Source organism: Aspergillus karnatakaensis, assembly GCF_047715665.1.
Source record: "Aspergillus karnatakaensis strain CBS 102800 unplaced genomic scaffold BJY04scaffold_24, whole genome shotgun sequence".
NCBI classification, from domain to species: Eukaryota; Fungi; Ascomycota; class Eurotiomycetes; order Eurotiales; family Aspergillaceae; genus Aspergillus; species Aspergillus karnatakaensis.
The window spans coordinates 57,219-84,837 of record NW_027395736.1 but is presented as its reverse complement, the minus strand read 5'-3'; the positions used below and the strand labels follow the sequence as shown (position 1 = coordinate 84,837).

The 27,619-nt window shown below is 50.9% G+C and overlaps 10 protein-coding genes across 10 annotated transcripts; 6 read left to right on the top strand and 4 right to left on the bottom strand.

The window, feature by feature from the left end:
- Positions 1-29: 29 nt before the first annotated feature.
- Positions 30-3,034, bottom strand: BJY04DRAFT_57641 (SLM1 family PH domain-containing protein). Its single transcript, XM_073720667.1, has 4 exons — positions 2,291-3,034; positions 1,750-2,237; positions 1,363-1,700; positions 30-1,311 (listed from the first exon to the last, which is right to left on the bottom strand). The coding sequence occupies exons 1-4, from the start codon at positions 2,817-2,819 to the stop codon at positions 153-155; spliced, it is 2,514 nt and encodes an 837-aa protein (XP_073571195.1). The 5' UTR covers positions 2,820-3,034; the 3' UTR covers positions 30-152.
- A 2,848-nt stretch (positions 3,035-5,882) lies between these two features.
- On the bottom strand, positions 5,883-7,053 carry BJY04DRAFT_188786 (Tim17/Tim22/Tim23/Pmp24 family protein). Its single transcript, XM_073711278.1, has 4 exons — positions 6,798-7,053; positions 6,614-6,733; positions 6,358-6,552; positions 5,883-6,296 (listed from the first exon to the last, which is right to left on the bottom strand). Exons 1-4 carry the CDS (start codon positions 6,979-6,981, stop codon positions 6,205-6,207), a joined length of 591 nt encoding a protein of 196 aa, XP_073571194.1. The 5' UTR covers positions 6,982-7,053; the 3' UTR covers positions 5,883-6,204.
- A 109-nt stretch (positions 7,054-7,162) lies between these two features.
- BJY04DRAFT_188782 (ubiquitin-specific protease UBP2) lies at positions 7,163-12,591 on the top strand. Its single transcript, XM_073711277.1, has 11 exons — positions 7,163-7,495; positions 7,555-8,309; positions 8,362-8,569; positions 8,618-8,663; positions 8,714-9,111; positions 9,161-9,249; positions 9,300-9,837; positions 9,896-10,565; positions 10,620-11,040; positions 11,090-11,261; positions 11,310-12,591. Exons 1-11 carry the CDS (start codon positions 7,474-7,476, stop codon positions 11,855-11,857), a joined length of 3,867 nt encoding a protein of 1,288 aa, XP_073571193.1. The 5' UTR covers positions 7,163-7,473; the 3' UTR covers positions 11,858-12,591.
- Position 12,592: 1 nt separating this feature from the next.
- BJY04DRAFT_188781 (3-oxoacid CoA-transferase) lies at positions 12,593-14,596 on the top strand. Its single transcript, XM_073711276.1, has 3 exons — positions 12,593-12,810; positions 12,872-14,054; positions 14,110-14,596. Exons 1-3 carry the CDS (start codon positions 12,748-12,750, stop codon positions 14,421-14,423), a joined length of 1,560 nt encoding a protein of 519 aa, XP_073571192.1. The 5' UTR covers positions 12,593-12,747; the 3' UTR covers positions 14,424-14,596.
- Positions 14,597-14,760: 164 nt separating this feature from the next.
- BJY04DRAFT_218198 (ubiquinol-cytochrome c reductase complex assembly factor 2) lies at positions 14,761-15,220 on the bottom strand (the record flags this gene model as incomplete). The annotated part of the gene is made up of 2 exons (XM_073716263.1): positions 14,761-15,150; positions 15,206-15,220. The coding sequence occupies 2 exons, from the start codon at positions 15,218-15,220 to the stop codon at positions 14,761-14,763; spliced, it is 405 nt and encodes a 134-aa protein (XP_073571191.1).
- Positions 15,221-15,366: 146 nt separating this feature from the next.
- Positions 15,367-17,308, top strand: BJY04DRAFT_57566 (metal homeostatis BSD2 family protein). The gene is made up of 3 exons (XM_073720666.1): positions 15,367-15,757; positions 15,861-16,370; positions 16,427-17,308. Exons 1-3 carry the CDS (start codon positions 15,734-15,736, stop codon positions 17,012-17,014), a joined length of 1,122 nt encoding a protein of 373 aa, XP_073571190.1. The 5' UTR covers positions 15,367-15,733; the 3' UTR covers positions 17,015-17,308.
- Positions 17,309-20,153, top strand: BJY04DRAFT_57558 (uncharacterized protein). Its single transcript, XM_073720665.1, has 2 exons — positions 17,309-17,795; positions 17,905-20,153. The coding sequence occupies exons 1-2, from the start codon at positions 17,603-17,605 to the stop codon at positions 19,692-19,694; spliced, it is 1,983 nt and encodes a 660-aa protein (XP_073571189.1). The 5' UTR covers positions 17,309-17,602; the 3' UTR covers positions 19,695-20,153.
- Positions 20,154-20,665: 512 nt separating this feature from the next.
- Positions 20,666-22,257, top strand: mpkA (mitogen-activated serine/threonine-protein kinase SLT2; the record flags this gene model as incomplete). The annotated part of the gene is made up of 5 exons (XM_073713862.1): positions 20,666-20,784; positions 20,943-21,075; positions 21,127-21,193; positions 21,258-21,572; positions 21,623-22,257. The coding sequence occupies 5 exons, from the start codon at positions 20,666-20,668 to the stop codon at positions 22,255-22,257; spliced, it is 1,269 nt and encodes a 422-aa protein (XP_073571188.1).
- A 345-nt stretch (positions 22,258-22,602) lies between these two features.
- BJY04DRAFT_218195 (cytochrome P450) lies at positions 22,603-24,390 on the bottom strand (the record flags this gene model as incomplete). Its single annotated transcript, XM_073716262.1, has 5 exons — positions 22,603-22,698; positions 22,750-23,520; positions 23,584-23,702; positions 23,754-23,994; positions 24,088-24,390. The coding sequence occupies 5 exons, from the start codon at positions 24,388-24,390 to the stop codon at positions 22,603-22,605; spliced, it is 1,530 nt and encodes a 509-aa protein (XP_073571187.1).
- Positions 24,391-25,107: 717 nt separating this feature from the next.
- BJY04DRAFT_227804 (uncharacterized protein) lies at positions 25,108-26,408 on the top strand (the record flags this gene model as incomplete). Its single annotated transcript, XM_073718711.1, has 5 exons — positions 25,108-25,284; positions 25,340-25,715; positions 25,761-25,878; positions 25,942-26,009; positions 26,059-26,408. 5 exons carry the CDS (start codon positions 25,108-25,110, stop codon positions 26,406-26,408), a joined length of 1,089 nt encoding a protein of 362 aa, XP_073571186.1.
- Between the last annotated feature and the right edge of the window lie 1,211 nt (positions 26,409-27,619).

Here is a 27,619-nt window from a genome sequence, read left to right as displayed (position 1 = left end):
AGCGAAGGGAAATGAGATACAAGAAGGAAGAACGTCACAAGACAGGTGGCAGTCATGAGCAGGGACAAAGGAAATTCACAAAGGAAATGGCTAGAGACTGGCAGGACTCTCGAATCCTACACAACTCAACCTACTCTACTTCATGTAGAGAACTATACAGCGGCCTGTTGGCGCGGGTAGTGGCCAGGGATCTTCAACTCAATGGTGGAAACACTGTTCTTGGTTTGTGCTGAAGGTCTCTTAGGCACTTCAAGCGAGTTGCGCACGCTGGTTGGGAGAGATGACATCTCAGAATGAGATGACTGGGGCCGCGGCTTCACAGACTCAAGATCGTTGTCCGACTCTTCGTCAACGGACGTCGGAACGGTGGTGTGCGTGTTGTGTGTGTAATCCGTCACGTTGGAGTTGGTAAAGGCAGTCGATGCACTTTCGCCGCGGTTGCGCTGGCGAGGCAGAGCGTGGTCTTGTGCTGAAGTGGAACCGAGTCCAGCGACAAAGATGGGGTTTTCGCGATTCTCCTTCGGCGGCTCAACCGTCACCCGGTTGTCGTTGAAAGTAGACGGCCCTTGCTGCGCAAGCTGATGCCGATTGAACGAGTCCGATGAAACCATATACTTGTCTTGGAAGCTGTCGTACCCATCTATGGGAAATCGCTGGTTGCCTCCAGCTGCGCTGCTGGCAGATCTACTCTGGTTCGAGTTCGGGTTGGAATCAATGTCGCGATCTGTGTAGAAGCGGTTGTCTGTGTCAAAAGGCGCACCATCAGGCAATGACCCCGCGGCCGCGAGGACATCCTTCTCCCCGGAGCTATCTCCGCTCGACGGGGACAAGGGCGCATGGAGATGACGGTCAATCTGCACATCGCTGGGGAATCGACCACCTGGCTGGCGGGGCTGGGAGGTTGGACGCTCCTGACCCATCACGACTGATCCGGCAGAGTACGGGGTTCGATCTGCTTCGTCTTCATCCATGACACCGTCACTGCTGCTACGGAAACTGGCACCACTCACGCTACGCACATGTCGCCTGACGAATGCATTTCGCGCCTCTCCGGTCATGGAGATCAGTCTCTCAATATCCTCATACCAAGCCATCATCGTCTCGTAAGACTCCGCCCTGAAGACCCAGGAGTGGCCACGGTGCATTGTTCCGGTTTGTCGCCCCTTCAGCATGAACTTGTGGGACGTCGAGTCTGGTTGCGAATGCGACCCGAGCTTCTGCTCCGGTAGGTACAATGACATCACTGGCGTCTGCCATGCAACCCTATCCGCTGATTTGAACTCATGAAGATGAGTCGGCGACAACACATACCTGCACCAATATTAGCTCGTGTAAGGTACCCCCGCGTGAGAGTAGACTAACCATCCAGGAGCATAGCTCTTGAGATACTTGCTCTTGCGCTCCAACATTCCCGACCTGACCTCCGCTGCAGCTGGATGGTCCTTGCCAGGGTAAGTGATACTGTCGACATCTCGGATGGGGACACGTGGATCGACCATTCCTTCTGTCTCGGAGATGAACGTGTTCCATTCATGGTCCTGGGGCATTGAAATCGGGCCAACGCGAAGTTTTTCAGCAGTGTCGAGCGTTTGATCGGCCTCTCGTTTGAGGATACCGGCGTAGGCATTGTAGGCCTTTTGAATCTCACCGACGACGATAGATTCGAGTTCACGGCCGGAGTTTTCGAGGTTCAAGTAAGCCTGGCATGAAATCAGCATGTAGATCCTTCCTGTAACACGACGAGCATACTCGGTGAAGGTAGTTCTCTTCCTCAATCTGCTTTTCGATTTGCTTCTCCACGCTAAGGCGAACTATAAACGGGTCGCCCTTTCCAGAGGTAGCCGATGGGTCGGTATCGACTAGCCCTAAAGCTTCATGCAAGTTTCGAACCGTCTTGCGAGTCACGTCAACTTCTTTATCAACAGAATTACGGAAGTCGCCAGACAGCGCTTTGATTTCCTTAGTCTTTTTCTGCAGATCGTTGCGCAGTCCCACGAGTTGGTTCACGACCTCAGTTTCTATCTCTGCAGCCTTGTTCATTTCAAAATGTGACTGCCGGTGGAAATCCCGCAGAATCTCATTGGCATCACCGAGTCCGCCTGATTTGAGGAATCCCGGGGGCAGCGACGTGTTATTCATAATGTTTGTCGTTGACAGATACAGCTTCGCCCGAGCTTCGTGCGACTTCTGAAGTTCCTTGAAGAAGACAATAAGATCCTTGAGAATCTTGCGCCACGCTAATCGTCCTTGTCAGCAGATGAAAGTGTCCACAGGAACGGATAGAGCATACCCTGAAAACGTTCTGCCAGAGCCTCTGTTGGATTCCCGCTGGTTGGGACAGGAATGTAGAACGCGCTGTTCATATCTTCATCTCCGTCCACCGCATACTTCTCCCTATCACCGAGGGCCAGACTCCTCACACTACCTGCGCGCAAGCTTCTGCGGCTCCCGCTGCGACGCATACTGCCTTTTCTGCTCAATGATGACTTTTTCTTTAGGGTGCCAGATCGCGTCGGGGTTGCGGATCGTGATTGGGACATCTGTGATGCTGATCGTTGTAAGCCTGATCGACCATCGACCGAATGGCGCATGCTCATGGCGTCTAACTCTTCGTGGAAACGACCGTAGTGACCAAGAGGTGAGGGATCGACAGTAGCGCCGTGGGCATTATAACCTGTACCGGTACCGCTGGCGGCAAAAGAGTGAGGGCGGGAGCCTGATCGGACACTATAGCCCCGATTTAACTGGGCATCATGGGGCTGCGACAGCGAGCCAAATCCGTCCTGTACAGGTGTTTGCGATCGTAATGCTGTTGCCATGGCGGGCTAGACTAAGCGTGCGCACGCGGAGAGTGGAGGGGAAGTAAACGCAATCGGGAGGCGGATAGAGGCGGTGCAGATGGGAGTGCGCGTCAACATGAATTGTCAGAAGAGGCAGAGATAGGAGGCGCAAGTAGCAGGAAGACAGCCCAAATATGAGCAGATCAAGATAGGAGAGAGGATGACCCTTTTCTCGTCGACTATTTGAGGGGGGCGGACGGTTACCAGGCGAACGGGAGGAAAGTCGTTAGTTAGTTTGGAAGATTTGGTCTGGAGCCCTCGAACGGTTTGCGGGGGGGTACTTTTGGCAGACCACTGAAGGCAAAATGGAGGCCAGGAGACAAGAATAGAAGTTGTAAGGAATAAATCAATACCAGGCGATATCAATCAATAAAAACAAAACCAAGTGGATGATCGGAATGTGGTTTGGTTATGTATGGAATTGGATTGGGGTGGAATTGAATGGGTCCCACTCGGAAAGGAGTCGAAGTACCCAGGAGAACACAGCGATTAGGTATTTCTCACTGCCCACTCTTCGAGAAGGATAGAACAAAAGATACAAGAGAGATTTCCATGTGGATAATATAGAGATCATCCGGGATGCAGGGCTGAGAATAAGAAGCCCGAGAACGAGGAGGGGTTAAGAAGGAGATCAAGAAAGCAGAAAGCGGACGGTCGCAGATGACGTCGCCGCTTGCCGCCGATGCGACTTGATGACGCCCAAGAGTCAGGTCAAGACGATAGATGCACAATCACAGCGAACGAGCGGCTACTCCGGGCCCATGAGATCGAATACTTCACTACTTCATGCGCAAGTTGCAACTCAATCCTACTGATATCACTACCCACCTGCAGGTACTCGGGTGAACTCTGTTGACTCCTTTAGAAGGAAATGATGATTGCGTATGCATCACGATACTTTTAAGTAGGGGCAGGTCAGGAGAATGCCGTTGCCTGCTCCTATTTTTCCACTCGAATTTCCCACGACCCAAGGCTCATCTTCAGGAGAAAGATCTTTATCCGCTATTTCCCCCCCCCTCTCCCCTTTGAACTTTCATTACCTTCCAACGAGCGTGGCTTGCCGTCCACCTTTTGGGTCCAAAAGGGGCTGAGAGCTGTGGCTATGCCTGTGGTGTCCAATGGCACTGCGCTACGACTGACCTTCTTCATCTCTTCCATCCCTTATGCTGAGCACTAGTGGCGAATCTCATCAAACTTGGGGTGGAAAAAGGAGAACTATGGAGAACCCGAGAGTGGGCCTTTCCCTTTTAGGTTATTGAAGTGCTTGCTTTTATTTCTACGTCATGCATGGTGCATCAATCTCTGATTATCATGGTTCATTGCATGCCGATCAGAAGTGTACTACGCCTACGGTTGGTGAATCTTGAGATCGAGCATTTGGGCTCAAATCCTCACTGCAAAAGTTCCCCGAGTCCTGATGCAAGCCTTGCACTGCGCCAGAAGCCACACGTGACTATATAGGTACTTGCTGCCTGAAATTCAAGGCCACAAACTAAGTATATTTGGCCAAAGTAACACCCGGACGAGAGTACTTTTCCTTGTCCATTCATCTCTATCTATGCGCTGCAACAAAACAATGTTATCTACAGCTGGTCACACTGCGGTTCGACTTTGTAACGGAGCGGGCGATTGATACCCTACCAAGAGATTACAGCAAGCCCGAGGGTTGGCTACGGTTAAGGCTTATTGTGAAGTGAGGTAACGAGTGCCATATGCTACTCTGTGGAGTTGACTGTGGAATCTAGTGGTTTCAAGTGAGATTTGAGAGCATTTACAACATCGCGGAGTTTGATTACATATTCCTTCGCGCAGAAGTTCGGTATTTGGTAGTATCGTTCCGAAAAGAAAACACCTTCATTAGAGACTTTTATGATTGTGGTGTCTCTCTTAACCAAAAGACCATGTTCCTAGACTGGGTTGTATCTTGCCTCATGGTATCCATACCCCGGCCCCAGCCCGTACTTGCCCTTGCTTATTTTCGCCCTTCCATCTTATACCTCTACACCAGGTATTCTCATGATAGAGCTTGGCCGATGGATCGGGAGTTTGTCTTAGAGCTCTGGAGCTTCTGTACTGAGGCAAGAAGCTCAATTTAGTCAGAGGATAAGTATCAGTTCTGAGTTCATCATATATAGTGGATCATGTGGCATTGTCGTGCAGGCGGCCCGGGTCTGCCGCACGCCAACGGGTTCAGCCCTAACTTTGATGATCTGGGTTAGAGTTCAGACATCCACCTTTTGACTTCTTAGCAGTTGCAAATGGTAAACATGTGAGGGTAGAATCTGCACTGGAATACATGGACAACATCGCCGTTGTGGCGGGCCCCTAGATGGAGACACATGTCCAGTGAAGATTCATCCGAAGACAGTCTTGAGCCAAAGATTGTTCCGAGTGTGGTCCTGGACGAGGGCAAATTGTTTGTGTGTTCTTCGCAACAAGCGTTCGGACTGGATCGACGACTGTTTCCGGGAACCTGGCTTAGCGACGATGCACCTAGTTGATCAAGCAAAAGCATGATAGTATTGGATATTCTCCAGAACCGTGGCAGCACAAGATGCCAAAAATTGAAATGCCTTCCTTCGCTGCGCCAAAAGATAGGTTGAAATACATGGGTCTTTCAGAGTTCAGATGAGTACTCATGCCCGTTGACAATTGATCGACCTGTGGGCGGAAACACCGCATGTTCGCTAGAACATAAGTGTAGGCGCAAAAGCCTGCCCAGACTACTTGGAACGCCGGAGTGATTCATATACGTCTCTATCACAAACCGTTCTTCCTGACAGACATAGTTTAACCAAGTTTATTCATGAATAGAGTCAGATAGCTGCGATGCTATCTCTTATTGTTGATCTGGTTCCGCACTTTGGACGCTGACTGATAACATTAGAAGCTCTGGAGCGGCACCTGCATTGGCAATTTATGAAATAGAAGGAGAGAGGACCCGAGAGAGGACCTCTGGATCAAACTGGGGAGGTCCTGGGTCTATTCCCGGGCGATGTGCAAGATTGGAGAAAAGTGAAAGTCGCATTAGCGAGAATAGTTATAGAAAGTGAGCTAGAGTCCATCATGAAGTCGTAAATAGAGTTATCTTCAGGCCGAAAAGTTGGTGAAAGTGGTGCAGTCGCTTGGTGAGGTATACGAAGTACTTCTCAGGACTCTTGACTGATTTGATAAAGCGGCTATCTGATTGGCCCATAGCTCCGCTGAAGTCAACTCGAGGGGCAGCTAAGGCTCAGAGCATGTTGATGGAGCTGTAGCTGGAGAACAAACAAACGAAACCTTTATTGTATGTCTTCGACGAGGCCATATGATATATTGCAAGTAATTTTACAAAAACTGGAAAAGACGCCAAACCCATTCTAATTTATGACGCGGGGGCATTGGTGACGACGTCGATTCCGTACGCCTCCTTGATGCGCTCGCGGCGTCTCTCCGCATATCCGGGGCCGTAGATACCTGGGTCTCGAGTTAGCAAGCCTGCATACAACATGTTGAAAGGTCTCCTGGGATGACGTACCACGTCCCTCACCAAGCTCGGCGAGCGTCTGCTCACCCGGGCTCCTCCACTGTGTTCTGATCTTCTCCCGACGATCAAATTCATCAACATTCGGGTCCCTCTTCTTGCCAAACAGCGATCCGCCGGAGTACTCGAATCCACCTAGAGTGGTGGCCAGCGCCGCGCCGTAACCGAGAAGGGCGGGGAATGTCCGGACTGCACAAGTATCAGTAACGTTCATATTCCGCAACTTAATGGATGTAGATTGGAAGCTGACCTCGCAGACCAAGGATTGCACCGGAAAAGAAACCTCCAAGAGCAACATTCCAGTGATCTTCCTTCTCTCGTAGGTTGGCGGATGCGGTCTTCACAAATTCGTATGTACCTCCCATGGCGGCTAATCAAAGGAAGGTTAGAACAACTATCAGACAGCGCTTCGGAGGGCCATCATCGCATCATACCAAAGATACCGATTGTGCTACCGCTCTTCGTGAGGACACCCCATCCTCCCACATTCCTCCGGACGAGGGTGTTTTGAACAGCTGATGTGAAGAGACCCACAAAACCCGTAAGCGCAGTGGTGTTAAATGTCCTTCCAACGGTGTCCTTGGGGTGGTAATGGTGGTCTCCCTCGGATGAGCCCATGATGGCGGTGGTGGTGGAATTGAGGTCGCTAGAGCTCGAGTTGGACGAAGTCGGCTGCGGTCGATGTCACGGCGGATTTTGGGTTCTTGGGGTTTCTGCCGTGTATTACCGCCCTGTCCTCCTTCCTTTGAAGCTCCCGATGATGTCGCCAAATCGTGGGAGTAGATAGAACCAAGGCCCAGGCCTTTTATTTTTACGATCCTAGTTTGCCATTGTGCTCTTCTGCGAGAGACTTTTGTTATATTTTTCTGGCCTTTGAGCGATCTTTATCGTGGTCCGTAACCGCTCGTGTACCTACCAATACCTCCTGGGCTCCCCGCGATCCCATATTCTGGCAGCCTTCCAGCACGTTCGAATAATCTAGATAACGAGTGGCCCTTTCGGTGGCAAGCGCACGGTTACAATCAGCTTCCTTATACCCAAATGAAGCCGTCATAAACAATCTTTGTAACATTCGAACCGGCATTCCCGTTTCTGAAATAGACCATCCTAATGTCGTCCGTACACAGATCAGGTTGGCAGCTTCACCTATCTGTGTGACAACTATATGCTTATCCCCAACTCATAATATAGGCAAAACTGCCCCTCGCCTTGTACAAGACTTACTTATTTACGATCCCACACATCCGCTTAACACAGGCCGCAACCTCCTCGCCGACGTGCCCCCCGTCTACCCCGAGAATTATCAAGGACCGCCAATTTTCATTTCTTCGTCAGCGTGCCGCCATGAGTATGTCACAAAGCCGAATCAAACTTCAAGACCGCAGCAGGGAGAAGGTAGAACAAGCTCCGGAACTCCCACTAAGATATCCGCGATCTGTACGAAGTGTCGATATCACCTGGAGCTCAAAGTAGGAGATAGCCCTGTTGGTCAACCAGGTCAAGACCCGTCCGATCACATACACCATTTGGTCTACTACCATGGAGCGCATAAAGGAGGTCAGAGGCAAGAGGAGCTTACACCGAAGGGACAGGCCGTGGAGACGTTTCATTATGAGTGTTCTTATGCTACCTGTCCCTACAAGGTCTCAGTACGAGTCGCCAGTCCAGTGCTTTCTGAGCACATGGTAGGGCTCTTGACCGACCTTGCCTTGTTGCACAAGCGAACAGACGAAGCCATCGCAGCAGATCCCCAGAGGTTGGAAGGAGTGGCTCGTCCGCAACCAATAACTGTCTTAACGAACCTCCGCATTTACATCCACCATGCTCTCAACGATAATAAACTGAGCAAACCAATATCAGCAAATAATAAGCGATTTATGACTAGTTTCGGAGTGGACGGAAAGCCTTGTCAAGACCTGCTTGAATTCCTAGGCTTCACTTATAAGGTTAGTTCATGCGCATCTCTGACGAGAATCATAACGCTGAATACATATTTAGAGCAATGGTGTCTGGGACCCTCCTCGGCCTAACCCTTGGGCAGCGATCCCATTTACAGATCATCAGAAGATATTTCTTGACGACGTTCTGCATGAATTAGCAGCACTTATAGAACAGAGGCCTCTCATGGAGAAGAGCGGCGATCAGACTGAGTACCCCTACCACAATGCATTGAATGACCTTTTGTATGCAGTCGACGCGTTTGACTGTGAGCATTTCCCCAACCTTTTATGGCGATGTACTAATTGGTAATCAGACCTGAAGGCTCCGAGAGCCGGGAACTTTCAAATGGCAGGCGCTCCGTGAGTATTGCTCTCTTGGCTTACACGTCTGCTTTCTGACCTGCAGCTAGTTACTATGAAGACTTGGGTGTTCTTGAGGACATGTTGACGTCCTCTGTCGTTGAAGCATTTAATCGCCAGATCTCAGTAGATCCGGGGCGGGCCTCCGGATATCTGCAGTGTCTCAAGGAAATAGGCACACTCAGGGGCGGAGAGGATGCAGAGGAAATCAATCGTGCTGTCGATACAGCATACACGGAGCACAATCTATACACTGATACAGACATTGTCAACGCCTACAAGTACTTCGACTTGAATCACGATGACCCACGACTCACTGAGGATAGCATCATAGGGACGTTTTACGCCTACTTGAGCTCTACATCCTACGAAACTGAGACCCGCAGACAGCTCTGGAGGATAGGTGACAGTAGGAAGAGTGAGCGTATAAAGTCCGCAGCAGAAGATAGTGAGTATCTCTACATCTCCATTGATTCGTTTCACTCATTCTGTGGCAGGGGTTGCAACGCCCGAACAAGCCCAAGTCTTCCTTGGCGTGAGTGATGATACTCCGGATGACTTTGTTATGGCGATGTTTACTGCAAAGGTAACTATCGGGCATTCTGCATAAGCCTCAGAGTTCTAACTCAGGTATAGGTAGGCGACAATCCATCTTGCAGGGACATCGCGCGGCGTGCTGTTGAACTCATAGCTGGGGCACGAGGATCTGAAGTTCTGAAGCATTTCGTCAAAACTGGTGAGATGACGTCTGGTGAGATGGATGTCGGCGATGCATTTCTGCTTCTACAAATACCAGATCGCAATGCGGACGAGGGGCAAATCCTAGCTGCATACAGGGTCTGTGTCGACGACGCCCCCTCACAGGCTGATAAGTACCATAAGGCTTTGGCTGTAATTGCCAAGGAGATGAACAGCGATATTCTGAACGAGCAGGTGCCAGGGGCTGCAGGTAAACTCGACCGCGACCAGTCAAAATGGCCTGTTGGTCTGCAGAACATTGGTAATACCTGTTACCTCAACAGTTTACTGCAATTCTATTTTTCTGTCAGTCCATACCGGAATATGATTCTTGATTTCGAGAACTTCAAGCAGGACGTCAATGACGAAACCAGCCAGACGAAGCGAGTCGGTTCACGTGGTGTCTCAAAGAAGGAGATTGAACGCTCTCAGAAGTGTAAGTACAGCACTTGTTTTGGGTATTGTTTCCATGCGCTCACAGTCACGTCTAACAGTCCTCTTGGAATTGCGAGTATTGTTCTCGGACATGATCTCTTCTCCAAACTCTTTTGTCGTTCCTGGGCAGGAACTCGCGCGTTTAACCTTGATTAGCCCATCCAACGAAGCAGCCATCCGCCGTCGCTCGACAATATCTGCAAGTCAATTTGCGGGACTTGGTGAGCTCAACGGAAAGCCAGTCCTAGGCCCATTAGGGCCTCCACAGCCGACTCCGGAAATCGACACCAAAGCTCCGGCTTCAGCTCCAGCGCCCGCAGAATCAGCAGAGCCGAAGAAACCTCAGCGTTCGGGTGACGAAGACAGCGAGGCCACACTTGTCTCGGACGGGACCAAGAACGATACTTCACTACCTGTGAGCGACGACAAGGAAAACGAACCACCGCAAGATGATTCTATTATGGTCGATGGGCCAGATGAAACAACGCCCAATATAACAGAGAGCGCCATTGCGCAAACGATCGGAGACCAAGTTGGCCCCAAACCCCCACCGGTACCTCCGCGGCCAGCTGTGCAAGTGGATTCTCAAAGGCAACTCATCGATGAAGTTGAGATTGGTGCACAGCAAGATGTCACTGAAGTAATCAATAATGTTCTGTTCCAGAGCCAATGTGCGATTCGGCCTCTACAAATTGCACAGGACGGAGAACAGATTGATCAAGTAAAAGAGTAAGTTCCTGCTCTGGCTACACAGGCTGCCGCCTACTAATTTAACCTTTAAAGTCTGTTCTATGGTCGGGCAATCTCCTATATACTTTCTGAGAAAGGCCAGCGATCGAAGGAGGAGTGGTGGTGCGATATAAAGATCGACGTGGCGACGGGGCCCCGCGATATATATGCTGCTATCGACGGTGCTTTTGACATTCAGAAAGTCAATGTCGAAGACTCGGTTGCAGAACAATACGCTACCATTAGCAAACTTCCTCCCATCCTCCAAATCCAAGTCCAGCGCGTTCAATTTGACTTGGTGGAGAAGCGATCATTTAAATCCACACACCATTTAGATCTCAAAGAGACCATTTACCTCGATCGCTATATGGATACTCGGAAACCTGAAATTCTAGAACGCCGGAAACAGTGCTGGGAGTGGAAGGATAACTTGAGAAAGCTCGAAGCGCGTCGGGCGGAGCTTTTGCGTCAAAATGTATGGATTTCCAATGAGTTTGATCTCCTCAGCTAATTCGAATCTTTAGGAATCAGATGGCCTAGACACGGTGACCTTGTTGAGCAGTGCCAAGGACATTCTCATTGATCTCAACCAAATGAAAGAAGACCCTATCACCTCAAGCGACGCAATCGACGTCGATGCTGAGCTCCTTCCAGAGCTTGATTGGCTGGCACAAACAGCCAGAGATGAACTTCAGCGTAAGTTTCAGTCTCTGTTTCGCAGGCAATCTTTCTAACCGTCTCAAGGCCTTGAACAAGATATCAAGAACACTCAAGATATGATCTCCAGCCAGTTCGCTGATTCGAAGCAATTGCCCTATCGACTTTATGCTGTCTTCGTCCACCAAGGGACGGTCCAGTTCGGGCACTACTATATCTATATTTTCGACTTCGAGCGAAACGTCTGGCGCAAATATAACGACGCATACGTGACTGAAGTTCGTAATCTCGACGAGATATTCAAAAGCCAGGATAAACCCAATCCTCCCACGCCATACTTCCTAGTCTATGTCAATGATCGCCTAAAGGATCGACTAGTTAGTCCCGTATGCAGAGAGATTGTGGAGACGCCTACGGCTGTGCCAGACACAGCCTCAATGACGGCGATGGAAGGCGTCACACCTTCAAAGGCAGCAGAGGATGTCGAGATGGACCCGCCATCGTATGACGAGGTACATACGGAGAAAGGTGCGTCAGCTGAGGGCACTCACTCCGAAATGAAGGAAAAAGAGAAACTAGGCAAAACGGGCTCATGGGCAAGTGATGGGACTGACACGCGTGGTGTGAGTTGGTAGGTCCGGGGACGAACTCGCCGACTGCCACAACCCCGAACCCGCTGAAACGCAAGGGCTTGGATGATACACACACTGGCCCGGAATGTTGTAAATAGCTTTGTAACTTTCGAGCGTCCTTTGCTTACCATCCCGGGTACGCTTTGACGATTGTTGATGTGAACGAAGGCCATGAGGAAAGCAAAGCCATTATTGAGCGAAGTATCAGAAGGTCCGATGGAGACGGCTAGAAGACCTGCTCTCACGGCTCTGCAGTTTTCATTGCATTTTGCTTTCATCTATCTGCGGTCCTTTGCTCGGAATGGCGGACCGTTAACCATTAGTTAAGTTTAGTTTACAGTAGTCTTTCATTCCTGTACATAGCGGTGCCGAGTACGACAATTCCATTAATGATCACGGCTGACCTGCAAGATGGATCGCAAATGTAATGGTATCCCGAAGGTGGCCCGCGGATCGGAAGATGACATCCGCCCGCAGTCTTGACTCTCGAGTCTCGGCACTCCAATTCGGCTGTGAGACTTTGGTCGGTGCCCTCACACCAAGGTCTTTGCAGCGACGGAATTGATGTATATGCAGAGAGCTGAACTTTTCGAAAGGCTACTCTGTGTTCAATTATCGACAAAACATTCTATCTAAGGAGACTCCGGAGAACTACAGCGGTACTACTATTGCGGGGAACTTTCCGGGGAACGGCCGAGAGCGGATCCCCTCACGGCAACATTCCGCAGCTCCGCATCCAGCCGTCCTGCGCGTACATAAGCTGCTGCTGTTCTGCTTGGTTTGCGTTTCGTTCGTTACGACCCTGCCAGCAGTCTTTAGCCGCGTAGGCCTTGACTAGAACATACTGAACCTGTCAAGGTATCGATAAATCCTGGTTTTCCATTCTCTACAATATGCCCTCTCCCGTGGCGATCTGTTTGCGCTTTGCGAAGCGCGCTTCTCTCGACCAGAGCAAGGTATGATCCTCAGAGCTTGTACAGTGAGAATTATGGTTATTGATAGCCCACGGTCTTGCAGCATCAGGTTTTGCTAGCACGGTCCTTCTCTAACAGCGTCCGTCGGTCCGAGATCAACAAAGTGGTTTCCTCCGCCGATCTTGCTATCAAAGATCTGAAGTCCAACTCAACCTTGCTCGCCGGTGGATTCGGTCTTTCAGGAGTGCCGGACACCCTGATTAATGCTGTGAAGAACAATCCCTCTATCACTGGGTTGACGGCAGTCAGCAACAACGCCGGTGTTGATGGAGCTGGTCTTGGTCTGCTCCTCCAATCAAAACAGATCAAGAAGATGATTGCCAGTTATGTTGGAGAGAACAAGACCTTTGAGCGCATGTACCTCGGTGGCGAGATCGAACTTGAGTTGACGCCACAAGGCACATTGGCTGAACGGTGTCGCGCCGGTGGTGCAGGCATTCCAGCATTCTACACACCCGCCGCTTTTGGTACTGTCGTTCAGACTGGTGAGCTGCCGCTGAGACATAACTCAGATGGTTCTGTAGCACTCTACGGTCAACCGCGCGATGTCAAGGTCTTTGACGGAAAAAGCTACGTGATGGAAGAGTCTATCAAGGGAGATTACGCCTTCGTCAAAGCCTGGAAGGCCGACAAGCTCGGTAACTGCCAGTTCCGCTACGCCGCTGCCAACTTCAATGGGGCCATGGGCCGCAACGCGAAAACGACCATCGTCGAAGCCGAGAACATCGTTGAGGTCGGTGAGATCGACCCCGCCGCTATTCACCTTCCTGGCATTTACGTCAAGCGTGTTATCCAAAGCACTGCGCCAAAGAACATTGAGAAATTTACCTTCGCTAAAGAAGAAGGTGAAGACGCCACGGCTGCGCTTGGAAAGGGCGACACCGCCGCTAAGCGCGAGCGAATCGTCCGCCGCGCAGCCAAAGAGTTCAAGAATGGGATGTACGCTAACTTGGGTATCGGCATGCCCATGCTCGCACCTAACTTTGTTGATCCCTCTGTCGAGGTGCAGCTGCAGTCTGAGAACGGTATTCTGGGGCTAGGCCCTTACCCTAAGAAGGGCCAGGAAGATGCAGACCTCATCAATGCTGGCAAGGAAACTGTGACACTGGCTCCTGGTGCCTCCGTCTTTGGCAGCGACGAGTCCTTTGGCATGATTCGATCTGGTCGGATTGACCTGACTATCCTCGGTGCCATGCAGGTCAGCGCGAAGGGAGACCTAGCGAACTGTATGCTTATTCCATTTTCTTTCTCTCATATTTTCCACAATGCTAACAAACCCAGGGATGCTTCCCGGCAAGATCAAGGGTTTCGGCGGCGCCATGGACCTTGTATCCAACCCGGCCGCCACAAAGGTCGTCGTGACCATGGAGCACACAGATAAAAAGGGAAACCCTAAGATCGTCAAGCAATGCGAGTTCCCTCTGACCGGTCGAACCTGCGTCAGTCGTATTATCACTGAGCTTTGTGTCTTTGATGTCGACTTTACAAATGGCTTGACGCTTATCGAACTAGCGGATGGCGTTACTGTGGATGAAGTACGGGCGAAGACTGAGGCGCCATTTAAGGTTGCTGATGATGTTAAGCCTATGCTGTAATGGTTAGTCCTACATTCGTTTTGCTTTTTTTGCATCATACCTGTGGCGTATTTGGTTTGAGCGTTGGTCTACTCTTGAGGCTGGTTGTATATATCAGAAATTACATAGTCAAAAGGGCATTTAGCATGGAGGGATATATTCATGGTACAAATGCGAAAACACAACAAACAGCATACCATCTAAGATACTTTTCTTAACGCGCAAATTCGCCAGTGTTGCCCTTTTCCAGCCTTATCACTCCGATGAAGTCAAGGTACTCATACACCACAAGAACGGATACTATACATAATCATATACATGGAATTACCCCCATCTACCCTTTTCAAAAGCCTCTGTCCTATTGGAGTCTCAACACCCCGCTCAACCGCTTCCAGATCCTTCCCATCCAATCGCGACTCGGCGCCTCCTCAAATTCCCGGATCAAATCGTCGTAGTGATCGGGATTACTCGCTGGCTTCCTTAGCTTCGGCGAGAGAGGGTATCGGCGCGCGTATCGATCTTCCAAAAGGGACGAGAGGGCGTTTAAAGAGGCTGGTGAGATTGTGTTTGGGTTTGTGCTTGTGCTTGTGCTTTTAACTGTAGTTGCGGCTTTGGATTGGGGTGTGGATGAAGAGGAGGGAGACTGGGAGAGGCGCGATTGGAGGTATGTTTGAACGGAAACGGATGGAGGTCGGATGGGATCGACAGGCCAGTGTTTTAAGAGGTTTGCAAGGCGGGTTTGGGTTGGCTATAAACGGGAGTTAGTTGAAGCTGTAGGTATGGGGGTTGTTGTAGAGGCGTACTGATGGCCGGGCCATGGTGATGGGCGACGCAGCTAGAGACTGCGGCTATGGCGGTAAACGTATAGATGGCTCTTCGGCATAAATTCTCGATGACTTCTCGGCGTGGGTAGAATTGTAGATTACTCTTCCGTATAGCGTCAAGAGACCTGTTCAGGCTGTTCGAGGTTCCCTTGGATGCGGCAAAAATAAGGTCACGGGAGCCGCGGAGAGCCAAGTGGGCTTACCGCCTACTCAGTCACAGCCAATCAACTGGTACGATCGGTAGGCCGACGCCTCAAGGGGACTGCCGATGGCCCCAGGCATCCATCCAATGTCGATTGTTCAGCCCTCAGGCATGTCAGTTGGTCAGCCATCCATTCACTTCGATTCCCCGTCTTCCATCCTCCCTTTTCTCCTTCCCATCGTTCAACTCGCCTATATTGCCCCCTCTCGCTCTTTCGCTTGCACTGCTTCTACGAAACCCGTTTTGAATCAGCCACCTCATCCTTGATAGCCTCTCACCCGGCGCTTCCGCTCGCTCAGCTCGTCATGAGCTCGCAGCGCTATCAACGGGTAAGTCGCCTCCTTCGAGCGGAGTCGGGGTCGGGGTACTCGACCTCCTGCGAGGGAACTGATTTATATTCCTCAAGGATTATTACTAAACGCTCTCTCTCAGGTTAACGCCCACGACGACGACGGCGATGATGAAGCCCCTCCGTCGATCGCCCTGCAGCCTACACCATCGTCTCCGCCCCCTTCATTCCGGTCACGTTCGGACTCGCCCTCTTCACGACGTCTCCTCCGTGATGACCCCTCACACCAAAACAGCACAGATCAGACCCTCGCCGATGCGTTTGATGACAGCGGCTCCGAGGCCGGTGAAGAGCTGGATGATCGACAGCGGCTAATGCGAGCGCAGCCGGACTCGTGGTCACCGACAGACACTCCTAGCAGCACATCAATACCACCGGAAGTTGTAGGAGCGTCTTCATCATCTGGTGGGGATCGTGCATCACAATCGGCGCCCAATTCCCAGCCTACGATGGGGCTTCAACGGCGGACAACATTGTTGCCTTTCTTCGGTGGTGGTTCATCGAATCGTGCGACACCATCGTCGAATGATGGAGTTTTTGCAAATTTGGCGGCTAAGCCGGAAAGGGGCGAGAAGAGTGAGGATTTGCCTCCGGTATGTTCTTTGTTGGCTATCGCATAGTCTGTCCGTCACTGACCACATCACAATAGTCTTATGAAGAAGCTGCCGCTGATGCGACGCCACCGTACTGGGAAACCACTATTGTGGCACCAGGTATCTCGTCAGATGAGGTCTACGTGGATGGGCTGCCGGTCGGCTCGATATTTTCGTTCGTTTGGAATGCCATGATCTCCATGTCGTTCCAGTTAGTTGGTTTCCTTCTCACATATTTACTTCACACTACACATGCCGCGAAGAACGGAAGCCGGGCTGGTCTTGGCCTCACATTAGTGCAATATGGGTTTTACATGAAAGGAGGCAGCGAGTCAAGGGGGTCCGACGGTGGAAGTTCAGATGACCATATGACGCCGCCAGATCCCAACGCCCACAGTTTCGACCCGAGCAAGGTGGCCGAGAGTGCGAGCTCAGGGGGCGATGGTGGAGGAGGTTCCTCGACAATAACCACGAGCGAGTGGATTTCTTATGTTTTGATGATTGTTGGTTGGTTTATCTTAATTCGGGCTATCAGCGACTTCCTCCGAGCACGACGCCATGAGCAGCTGGTCTTGCAGAGCCCTGAGCGAGGCCTCCCTGTTCCAGTTATCGCTGAGAACGAGCGGTCCGAGACTGTTGTCTAATTCTTTATTTAGTTTTGTGTGCATTGGCATAGAGAGCTCCCTGCTTGGCGTTCTTTATTGTTATCTTTATTCTTATATGGACGGCTTAAGCTTGGGCACCACACATACACGGACTCACCTTGTAGCTATTTTTTTACTCTCGAGATACCAAATTTGAAGAGTCTACGTTGTGTTTATGGCGGTTGGCACCAATAGTTGTAAGGGATAAGCAGGAGTACGTGGGCGCCATAATAATTTGCCATCTTAGGCAGCGCTATTTCTTACGTTTGTGTCGGTTTTTATACGACCACAGCCACCTCAGCCACGCTTCATTTCCTTAAAATGTACCACTCTCGGAGACGACCCTCTCTGGAGGCCGATCATTCTAGGGCCTTCGTCTGACCTAATTCCCTTTCAAGAAGCCCCTTCATAGACGGATTATGGCGATGCCTGATGGGCTCTTTCTTGGCAGGCTCCCCACAGCTATCCGGCTCCTCCACGCTCTCGCCGACGTCTGCGGCTGAGTGCTTATTTATCTTGTCGATACCCTCATATTATTATTTTCTTGGATGATCACAATATCTGTTGTTTCCTCTTGAGTCTTGGTCAATGGCCAAGGTCGACGCGACGGACGGGGATTCCGCCTCCTTCCCCGCGCCACTATTTCATCAACCCGTCGAGGCTCGCTCGCTCTCTTCTATTACATCCATTGCCTCGAATCCTCCGAACTACCCGCGAAATCCGGCGCAGAAGAAGCTTGATCCGTTGGTACTGTATATCGTTAGAGTTCCGGGGAGTAAAGGTGCGTTTGTCGCAATGTCTGGCTCGTCAATGCCCCGCTTTATTGGACCTTGTCGTGTGCGACGTTTTCAACTTGGGTCAAGGCTTTTGCTAACATCATCTTGTCGCAGATGTCTTTCTCACTCCTCTTAAACCTCCGACTAAGTCCAGCGTCTCCGCCGAAGCGATCAATGCCTCTCTCTACTACCTCCATGTCGCGACACCTGACGATGACATCCTCCTTCAGGAATACGAGCAAGAGCGCGAAGAGCTACGCAGGGAAGGATTGATTGATGATCCGGATATGCCTATACCGGGACCTGAAGTCGCGCGGCTGAACAATGTCAAACGCAAGCCTGTCGGTGGAATGCAGGTTGCGGCTGATCTCGATGCTGCTCCTCCTCTGCCGAGGCGCCCCGTTGCCTCGGATTTGTCGCAAGAAGAGTCTGAAAATAGACTGCCGCCTTATGTAGCGGATCCGATGCCTCCTATTCTACCTCCGCGTCCGACATTTTCCCAGACGTCGGATTCTACAGCAATGGCCCGGTTGACTAGTACCGGGGACATTCGCCCGCCCATGCCCCCGCGGCCAGTGTCTGGTGCCTCACGACATGAAGCGCAGTTTGACAGCGATGCACCATCCAGGAGGAATAATCGTTGGAGTGCTCTCCCAGCTTATATTTCTAATCATGCGCAGCGCGGAAGGGACAGGCATGAAGCTAATTCCCCGGTGCGCCACAGTTTTGATGCCCCTCGGCCTCCGATGCGGCCTTCCTCGTCGCATGATCTACCGCCGCCTTATTCCCCTCCTGCACACTCTACAAGAAGCCCTAACCAGTCGCCTACTCGGAGATCTCGGGATGGTGCCCCTCCGCGGCGTCAGCCAGGCTTTCATATAACTTTGATCCGGCGCGATCCGACTCACGGGAGCCAGTGGAATGTCGCCACCATGTCAACCCACCAACTCGATAGCAATGGCATTGATATTGATATATCGACACCGGGATATAGCCGCTTCGCGGGGCAAAAAGAGCAGCTTTCCTTGGAATCTCTTGGAGTAAACTTATCGGCTGAAGCTCGCAATCAGCTCGCCCAAAGACTGAGTGCTGCTGCCCATCCCAATTCATCTACGCCACACGAACCATCGGCTCCTCGCGACCCATCACAGCCCCGACGCTTCCATCGCAAGCTCCTTGTTTCTAGACCTCACAACGCAGAAGACCCGCGCAGTTCCTTAGATATATCTGCTGGGCGTCCGTCGATGGAGAGCATCCATAGCCCTGGCAATGCTCACCACCCATCATCTAAACTAAAAAGCGGTTATTACACGTTCACCTCGCCCTGGAACGGCACTTGTACATTCTCAACCAGCGTCAACGGCCGGAGCCTCAAATGCAAGCATATGATTCCCTGCCCCGGATATCCCAGCCCTGCGCACTCCGCGCAGGAGAACCCCGCTGTGACAGTCGCCGAGATTCGGTTCAATACGCCCTTCCAGTCTGGCCATTTTCACCACCACCATTCCTCATCTCACGCCTCACCCTTCATTCTCAGTCAAGCCACACTTCTCAAAGATCCCTCCGCGAGCTCTGATCCCACTGCTCCATATTACTATGACCCGTCAACACAACCTTCTAAGCGCGCCGCCATTGCCAACCTCATCAACCAGAAATTAAATCGCAGACCCTCCAACAGCAGTTCAAGTAGTGGTGGGGGCAACGATCCTCCCCCGGCGCTCCCTCGCCGTCCACCAAGCGACGACCGTCTGGATCTTTCTCTTGCGCGTGAAAAAGCCGGTGGGGGTATGCGAGGTGACAGCGCCAAACTGGGTAAGCTAATTATCGAGGATGAGGGCATCAAGATGCTTGACTTGGTTGTTGCCTCTTGTATGGCTGTTTGGTGGAGGGGATATTATTATTGATTTATGAGTGTTTTTTCTTTTTTTTTTTTCGTTTGGTTAGATCTGATTTTGTTATATTTTGGATATACTCTCTCGGCGATATGGGCATATAGCGTATGATTGATGAGTTATGGCTAGGACAGCTCTGGGTTATCGTTGCATTATACTATGGAGTGATTTTAATCAGCATTTATTCAATCTTGGAAGTTGTTCTTTGTCGATGCTTGGAGAGTATCAAAGTATGGAGGGTATGTATCTGGACAGATGCCCCGCTATGTGCCTCAGGCAACATTTCATCTCGAGCATGGGATGGGTCACCACCATTGCGATAATTGTAAGGACAGGTAGGTCACTGTGGCACTCAGTGCTCGGATAGTTGTACATTCAAACAGGCCTTGAGCTTGCGCAATGATTTCTCCAAATCAACGACTCAGCAGCAGAGAACCAACCTGACCCCTTTGTCCACAGCCTGCAGTTCCATCACTTTTTAGCGCTTCCCCTCTGCAGTCCAATCAATCGACGCAAGAGACCCTGCTCAGCTCTCTTCTTCCCCTGACCTGGACATTTTGTCTCAGTCTCTCTTTCACCCAATTTTCCGCCTGCTCTTTCTGTATCTATCTATCCAACCCCTTTATTATCGTAAGATATCCTCGCGACCAGGGCAGCGGAGTAACTAACGGTAGTCTATAACAGCACGCAACTCGGTGACAGTGCGGGGCATCAAGGCCGTCCATTGTCTTCCCATCCCGCAGTTGCACCTGCAGCCGCAGTCGACCTTCAGCTCTTCCTTTAGGCGCTAACAATTTACTGCCATTTCTTTCTTGTCTTATCCTTGGGGAGACGTAATCTTTGTCTCTTTCATTGTCCCATTCCACTCCATCCCAACCCCTCGTCGCCGTCTCACTCCTCACTCCTCAGCCCTCTCGCTCACCGCGTCGACCTTGAATAACTTCCCCCGCAGCCGTGTCGATCGCTTCGATTCTTACGCCGCCATGTCTGATTTACAAGTGCAAGGACGGAAAGTCTTCAAGGTTTTCAACCAAGACTTCATCGTGGACGATCGCTACACTGTGACCAAGGAACTAGGCCAGGGCGCTTACGGTATTGTCTGGTATGTGCATTGCTACCATCTTGCTGCTTGATCGCGTGTTTTCGGCTTTGTTGGAATTGCTATGGTGGGGTTGGATTTTACGATACACAATAAAGCAATCTTGAGGCGAAGGACGATATCTACCGAGCACAGGCTGACGACTGTTGTTTGCCCTATAGTGCTGCAACGAATAATCAAACCGGCGAAGGCGTTGCCATCAAAAAGGTTACCAATGTCTTCAGCAAGAAGATCCTGGCGAAGCGCGCCTTGAGAGAGATCAAGCTGCTTCAGCATTTTCGCGGCCACCGCAATGTATGCTAGATCCGAACGCTACGCGCCAGCGATGAGACTGACACAATTCAGATTACCTGCCTCTTTGATATGGATATTCCCCGACCGGATAACTTCAATGAGACATACCTGTACGAGGGTGAGTGGGACATGTTCTATACCGTTGACGATCTCCAGGACTGACATCAGCGCACCTATTTCAGAGCTCATGGAGTGTGATCTGGCTGCAATCATCCGGTCCGGACAGCCTTTGACCGATGCCCACTACCAGTCCTTCATCTACCAGATTCTATGTGGTCTTAAGTATATCCACTCGGCCAACGTCCTCCACAGAGATCTGAAACCTGGCAACTTGCTTGTCAATGCCGACTGTGAGCTCAAGATCTGTGATTTCGGTCTGGCTCGTGGTTTCTCAATTGACCCCGAGGAGAATGCGGGGTACATGACTGAATACGTTGCGACAAGGTGGTACCGTGCTCCGGAAATCATGTTAAGCTTCCAAAGCTACACAAAAGCTAGTATGTTGCTCAAGCCCGGTAGTACCTTTACCGAACTAACTTTGCCATAGTCGATGTGTGGTCGGTGGGCTGTATTTTGGCTGAATTGCTGGGTGGACGTCCTTTCTTCAAGGGTCGCGACTACGTCGATCAACTGAACCAGATTCTGCACTACTTGGGCACACCGAATGAGGAAACTCTGAACCGCATCGGCTCGCCCCGTGCCCAGGAGTACGTGCGCAACTTGCCATTCATGCCTAAGATTCCCTTCCAGCGCCTATTCCCGAACGCCAACCCTGATGCTCTCGATCTGCTCGACCGCATGCTCGCCTTTGACCCGTCGTCGCGTATCTCGGTCGAAGAGGCCTTGGAGCACCCTTACCTAGCAATCTGGCACGATGCAACCGATGAGCCCAGCGCTCCCACCACCTTCGACTTCCACTTTGAGGTTGTCGACGATGTGGGCCAGATGCGCCAAATGATCTATGAGGAAGTCGTTCGCTTCCGCCAGCAAGTACGCCAGCCAGCGCATGGGCAGTCTCTGGCTCAGCAGCAGCAAATCGCCCAGCAAACCAATGTCCCCATTCCAGAACATCAGCAAGGAGTGTGGCGACAAGAAGAACCTCGGCCTCAAGAAGCACGCGCCGCTGGCGGCCCTACAAACGATCTGGAATCGTCTTTGCAGCGGGGAATGGATGCGTTATAAGCGATGCTAATTAATGTAATCTCAGAAAATCGCGGGGCCGGTTTCCTAGAGCACAGCGAATACATATATAGCTGCATATGAAGATTACAGCTTCACAGTTGGGTTATTGGCATGCAGATATTGACTTTTACTGTTACAATGGCCTACGTTATGTTTAATCTCCATGCCAGCGTCCATCATTCGTAAGATACTACAGTTGAGGTATATGAAAATAATGAAGTATGTGTTTGACTATCGTTGCACAAGTCACATGACCGAGATTATGTCTGTCAAGATCCAAATCTTCCTTCATCTACCACCCCATCCAGCGCTTTGTATGACCATTTCCAACTGTTATGGATATGCTCACTCCCGACGAGTGACAGTCATAGGCATATCATTCTGATACACAAACCAGGCATTGCGATATGACCATTCATGCTTCGGGTTAACCAGATGCAGCTGCATAGCAAACGTTAGCCGAGTCAACGAGACAATAAGAGATGCACTTACATCAAATGTGCTATACAAAGTGGCAATCAGCTTCTTGATCTCCAGCATGGCGAGGTATCGACCCATGCAGATACGGCCACCACCCCCAAACACAAAGTCGCAAGTATCGTTCATGCGTCTGTGGCGCTCCTGATATTCCTCATCGCCCTCGCCATCTCGCTTTAGCCAGCGGTCAGGACGGAAGACATCTGCATCCTCGCTGAAAACGGCGTAGTCCCTATTCGTGACAGCCGGGCTGATGCCCACCTTGGTTCCTGCCGGGATATACCGGCCATCAGGCAATGTGTAACCGCCTTCAGGCGCAACACGCTCGAAGACCATGGCAATACCGGGGTTCAGACGCATACTTTCGCGGATGACTGCATCCAGATAAGGCAGTTCGCGGATATCCTTCCATTGAGCTGGGAAAGTGAGTGAAGCAGCCGTGAGCTCCGAAACGAGCTTGCGGTATGCATCCATGTTCTTGGCGAGGTAGTACACGGCTGCGCGCATTGTGGCAGAGGTGGTGTCACCTCCAGCGAGGATGCTTAGCATTAGCCAGTTGACGATTTGGACGTCATTGACCATGTCCGGGTATGTCTCCTTGAGCTGGACATACTTATCTAAAGTGTGGTCCACAGTGCCTGCCTTGACTTTGTTTTCTTTCAGTTCAGCCTGGTATTCGGCGACTACTTTAAATGCATAGAGGACGCCGGTGAGGGTTGGTTTGGGGCCGATGCGGACGAGTGGGTTCTTGTCGAGGAGGTGATCGACCCATGGGATTTGAGAAACCTAACGAGGATGCCTTAGAATCGCTCAACGTGAAGGGGAATAGCTGGTGAGAGAAAGTCTTACAGGAGCGAAGTACTCCAGACCCTTAGTCGAGTCCGTGATCAGACTATCCACGTCCTTCTCTTGGTCGATGAACCCATAATGCCGTCCGAAACTGATGTTGGCCGTCACATCCCAGGCGACTTGATCTATCTTCAGCCATTGGCCACCGATTGGTGGGGGGAGTTACTTACAGTAACCAATCCATTCATCAGCAGGGCAGACTTTTCCGCCAGCAAACTTGTCACCAACTTTATCCACAAATTTCCTAAGTGTCTCGTCGATCAGAGGCTCATATTCCAAGACCTTGGTCATTCGCCACAGGTTACGGATCGGGAGGATGTTCTGGTTGTGCCAGTCTTCGTCTTGCGTGTTGAAGAGGTTGGATACTCGTTGACCATTCAGCAGGACGTCGTTAGGACGGTACGAATCACTCTGCAGCAAAGGTGGGCCGAACGTTAGCCGTTTGTTTTAATCTTTGCAATGTGCATGCGTCTATACATCACATTCTGGAGCGGAATCAGGTACCTTTTTCCATGGGTTCCTAGTGGAATAGATCACTCGGATCATGCTGGGGTCTGAGATACTTAGAGCATTGGGCCCAACCCGCACCACAGATCCATACTGCCTGTGCAATTGAACGTATTTACGATCGATATAACCATCATAGGCCTGCCAGGCCCTCCATATATTGGTAAACTTAGCAGGCAAGGGGCCATCGAAAACCCTCAGTGGTGACAGCCAGGCGTCCCAAAGGAGCTTGGTCAGCAGAAGCACGGCCAGCCCAGCAGGGATTTGCACCCACAAGCTGGAGAAAGGTACTTCAGCCATGCTGTGATTCGAGAAACGGAGGATGCTTGTCAGGCAGAATGATATTATTAGCGGCTTGTTTTCAGTGCCAGCAAATTTCTCACAGCCAAATGCCGACAGCCTCATTTCGACCAGGGATTGACCTGTATTAAAACAGAGCTTGCTCTTCCGGGTCTCGCCAGCAGAACCTCCGTTTGAGAGGGGGTGGCCACTGCCATCACCAGCCAGACCGTTCGAAATAATAGACTTTCCATTGGCCCCGCCTGTGAGAGATCTTTGTGACACAAAGTACGAGGCCCAAGTCTCCTACGGAATGTGGAAAGTAGTGGGTTCGAGTCCCACGCGCACGGTCGATTTGACAGCGGCCAGCTAATTTAGCGCCCACTGTTAGGGCCACCGGCCCCCGGAGCCTAGCCCCTTTGGCTTGTTTCTTCACTCGTTATTTCCGAACTTGCTCCAACATCAGTACTTTTGGCGAGCAAGATGAGTAACAAAATGAGAAAAAAGAAAAGAAAAAGAAACGAAGCCAAGTGCCTGACGCACAGGGGCCGGTTCATGGCGCCGATACCAGGTCCATCACGACCGTTAGAGCAATGATCTATCCTCTGAATTAGAATCTATCCATTTTGCCTCCTCTCTTTGCCCTCGCTATCTTCACCCTTATAGTATATAAGGCATGTCTTCATAACTCATTACTCGCGCGCTTCGTCGGCAAGGGGACGATCACAACCATCAACAATGGCCACAGAACAACCATCTGCTGAGTTTCTGGCGGAGAGCCAGGTGGCGACGGTGAAGGCTGTTATGTGGTTGATGTCTGGGGTGCCTGCAATCTTTGTGGCTTTGCGCCTCTACGTACGGCTTCATCTCAAGCGTGTCTTTGGATGGGATGACTTGATTGTTGTGCTCGCTGTTGTAAGTTTGGTTCGAGGGCGAGTAGCCCTATGAAACTGACAAGATTCTCGCCTAGGGCTCTCTTCTTGGGTATGCCGCCGTCTGCCATGCTGCCGCAGATGTCGGACTGGGCAGGCATATACAATATGTTGCTATGAACCCGCAGCATCTTATCGACGTCGCACGGTTCAGCAGCATAAGTCAGACACTAGCCATCATGGCATGCGCATGGGGAAAGACTTCGTTCGCTGTGACTCTACTTCGGATCGTCGTTGCGCGATGGATGACTTGCCTGTTGTGGTTCATCATCATAACAATGAACATTGTCAACACGCTAGCGGCGATCTTTGTCTTTGTGCAGTGCAAAGATCCTCGGACAAACTGGGACAAGAGCATTGTATCTGAGTGCTGGCCAACGCATGTTTTTACCAACTACTCGCTTTTTGTGGGAGGTAAGTTTCTCTATATCCTGATGCACGAGTAAGCTGACTTTATAGCGTACTCCGGGGCGCAAGATTTTCTCCTAGCGCTGCTACCGTGGACCATTGTGTGGAATCTTCAGATGAGGAAGAAAGAAAAGATTGGTGTAGCCTTTGCCATGAGCTTGGGAATTTTGTACGTCGTCTCTGACAACCTTCAACCTTCAGGTGAATCACTTACTGACATTCAAAACTCCAGTGCCGGTGCCGCAGCAATCGTCAAAACCACCTACCTCGTTAAACTCTCCGCAAAAGCCGATTTCACCTGTACGCGCCTCCCATCCAACACAACTGAACAAAAACTAACAAAATGCAGGGGAAATTGTCCCTCTCCTCAACTGGGCCGGTGTCGAAGACGGCCTCACCATCATCGCCGCCTCAATCCCAACCCTCAAGCCCCTCCTCACGAAAGTCTTCCCGACCTCGACCGCGCAACAAGAAAGCTACAACATGCTCCCGACCCCGCGGGGGACCTTTGACAAGCGCAAAATCAAATTCGATACTTCGATCTACGCTACGCAGGTTGATACGGAGCTGCCGGTTCGGGATAATAGCAGCCAGCAGTCGATCCTACCGACCGTGAAGGAGGACGGGAACAAGATCAATCTGACGACAGAAGTCTCGGTCTCGTATAGGGCTGATGACGGGATGGAGTCTAGGGGATGATGGCTTGGCTACTGTTGTTCGATTGTACTGTACTATCTGGATTGAATGGAGGTAAAAAAGGGACAACTTTCGGGTTTGGTGTACGGTTCGGATTGGCTTGGATGGTAAAAGGAGGGCGCTGGAGAAAGGTTCCGATGATATAATTGAATCTGGGTTTGGACATCTCACATGCGATATATCCACAATTGCGGAGTATATTGGTAGATCATTGAGAAGCTTTGACATTCTACGTAGGTATTGCATATGTATTCCGTGACATCTCGACACGCCATACTTGATATCACACCCGTGGACTCCTCTCACCAGGACCCTGCAGCTTGTCAAGTAAGAATACTACATATCATACCATCTACCAATGTATCTCGTAGGCCATAGCAGCATTCAACCACTCGTTCCATCCCCGACTTCCTGTCTCCTTGAAACAACAAAACATCGTCATAAAGTATAACTACTGTATAGACATATCCTACACACCATAGTCCAAACTCAATAAAAACAAACAAGGATATAGATTAACCCACCCCAGAACCTCCAACCCGGAACCCGCGAAGGATGAAACCCCCGGCCCCTTGGCAGCGCCCCCTGCTGCAAAGTCTTCACAAAGCGCCACCAACAGGGATCAAGAGCGCGAGGGGGGAAAACATATCCCAGGCTGCCCAGCGGGCCGGTGACGGATCTGAGACTAGTTTGGCGTTCTAGCCCTGAGGAACGCAGATGCCGGGATTAGGATTGGGCAAAAGTACGTAAACTGGAGATACGTCCCCTCGTCTGTGCTTTGCTTCTCGGTTATTCTGGGTTTTCAGAGGTGGAAGGAACTTGAAGGCTTTTGACTTCTAGGATTCTGGATTCTGGAGGACTGGGTGAAGGATTCCAGCGGGGATTGTGGCGTTGGTCACATTGATGATTGGGAATTATGAGGAGGGATTGAGGGGTATCATACAGTTCTTCTTTTCACAAGGTGATGTGATCTGACTGAGGCAGTTGCCTTGCCTTGCCTTGCCTTCGCCCCATCATGGTCAAACAGTGATTACCCAAGCATGACGAGTCAGGGACTGAGAGTCGAAGTCAGGAGTCGGGGCGACTCCTAATTCTTAAAGGAACTTGGAAGGATGACAGGCTGACAGCGAGCGGCCCCGGGGCCCGTAGCCGTTCGACGGCGCTTGCTGGAGCCTGACGGGCCGTCACCGACACCGTTCCTAGTGCTAGACCCG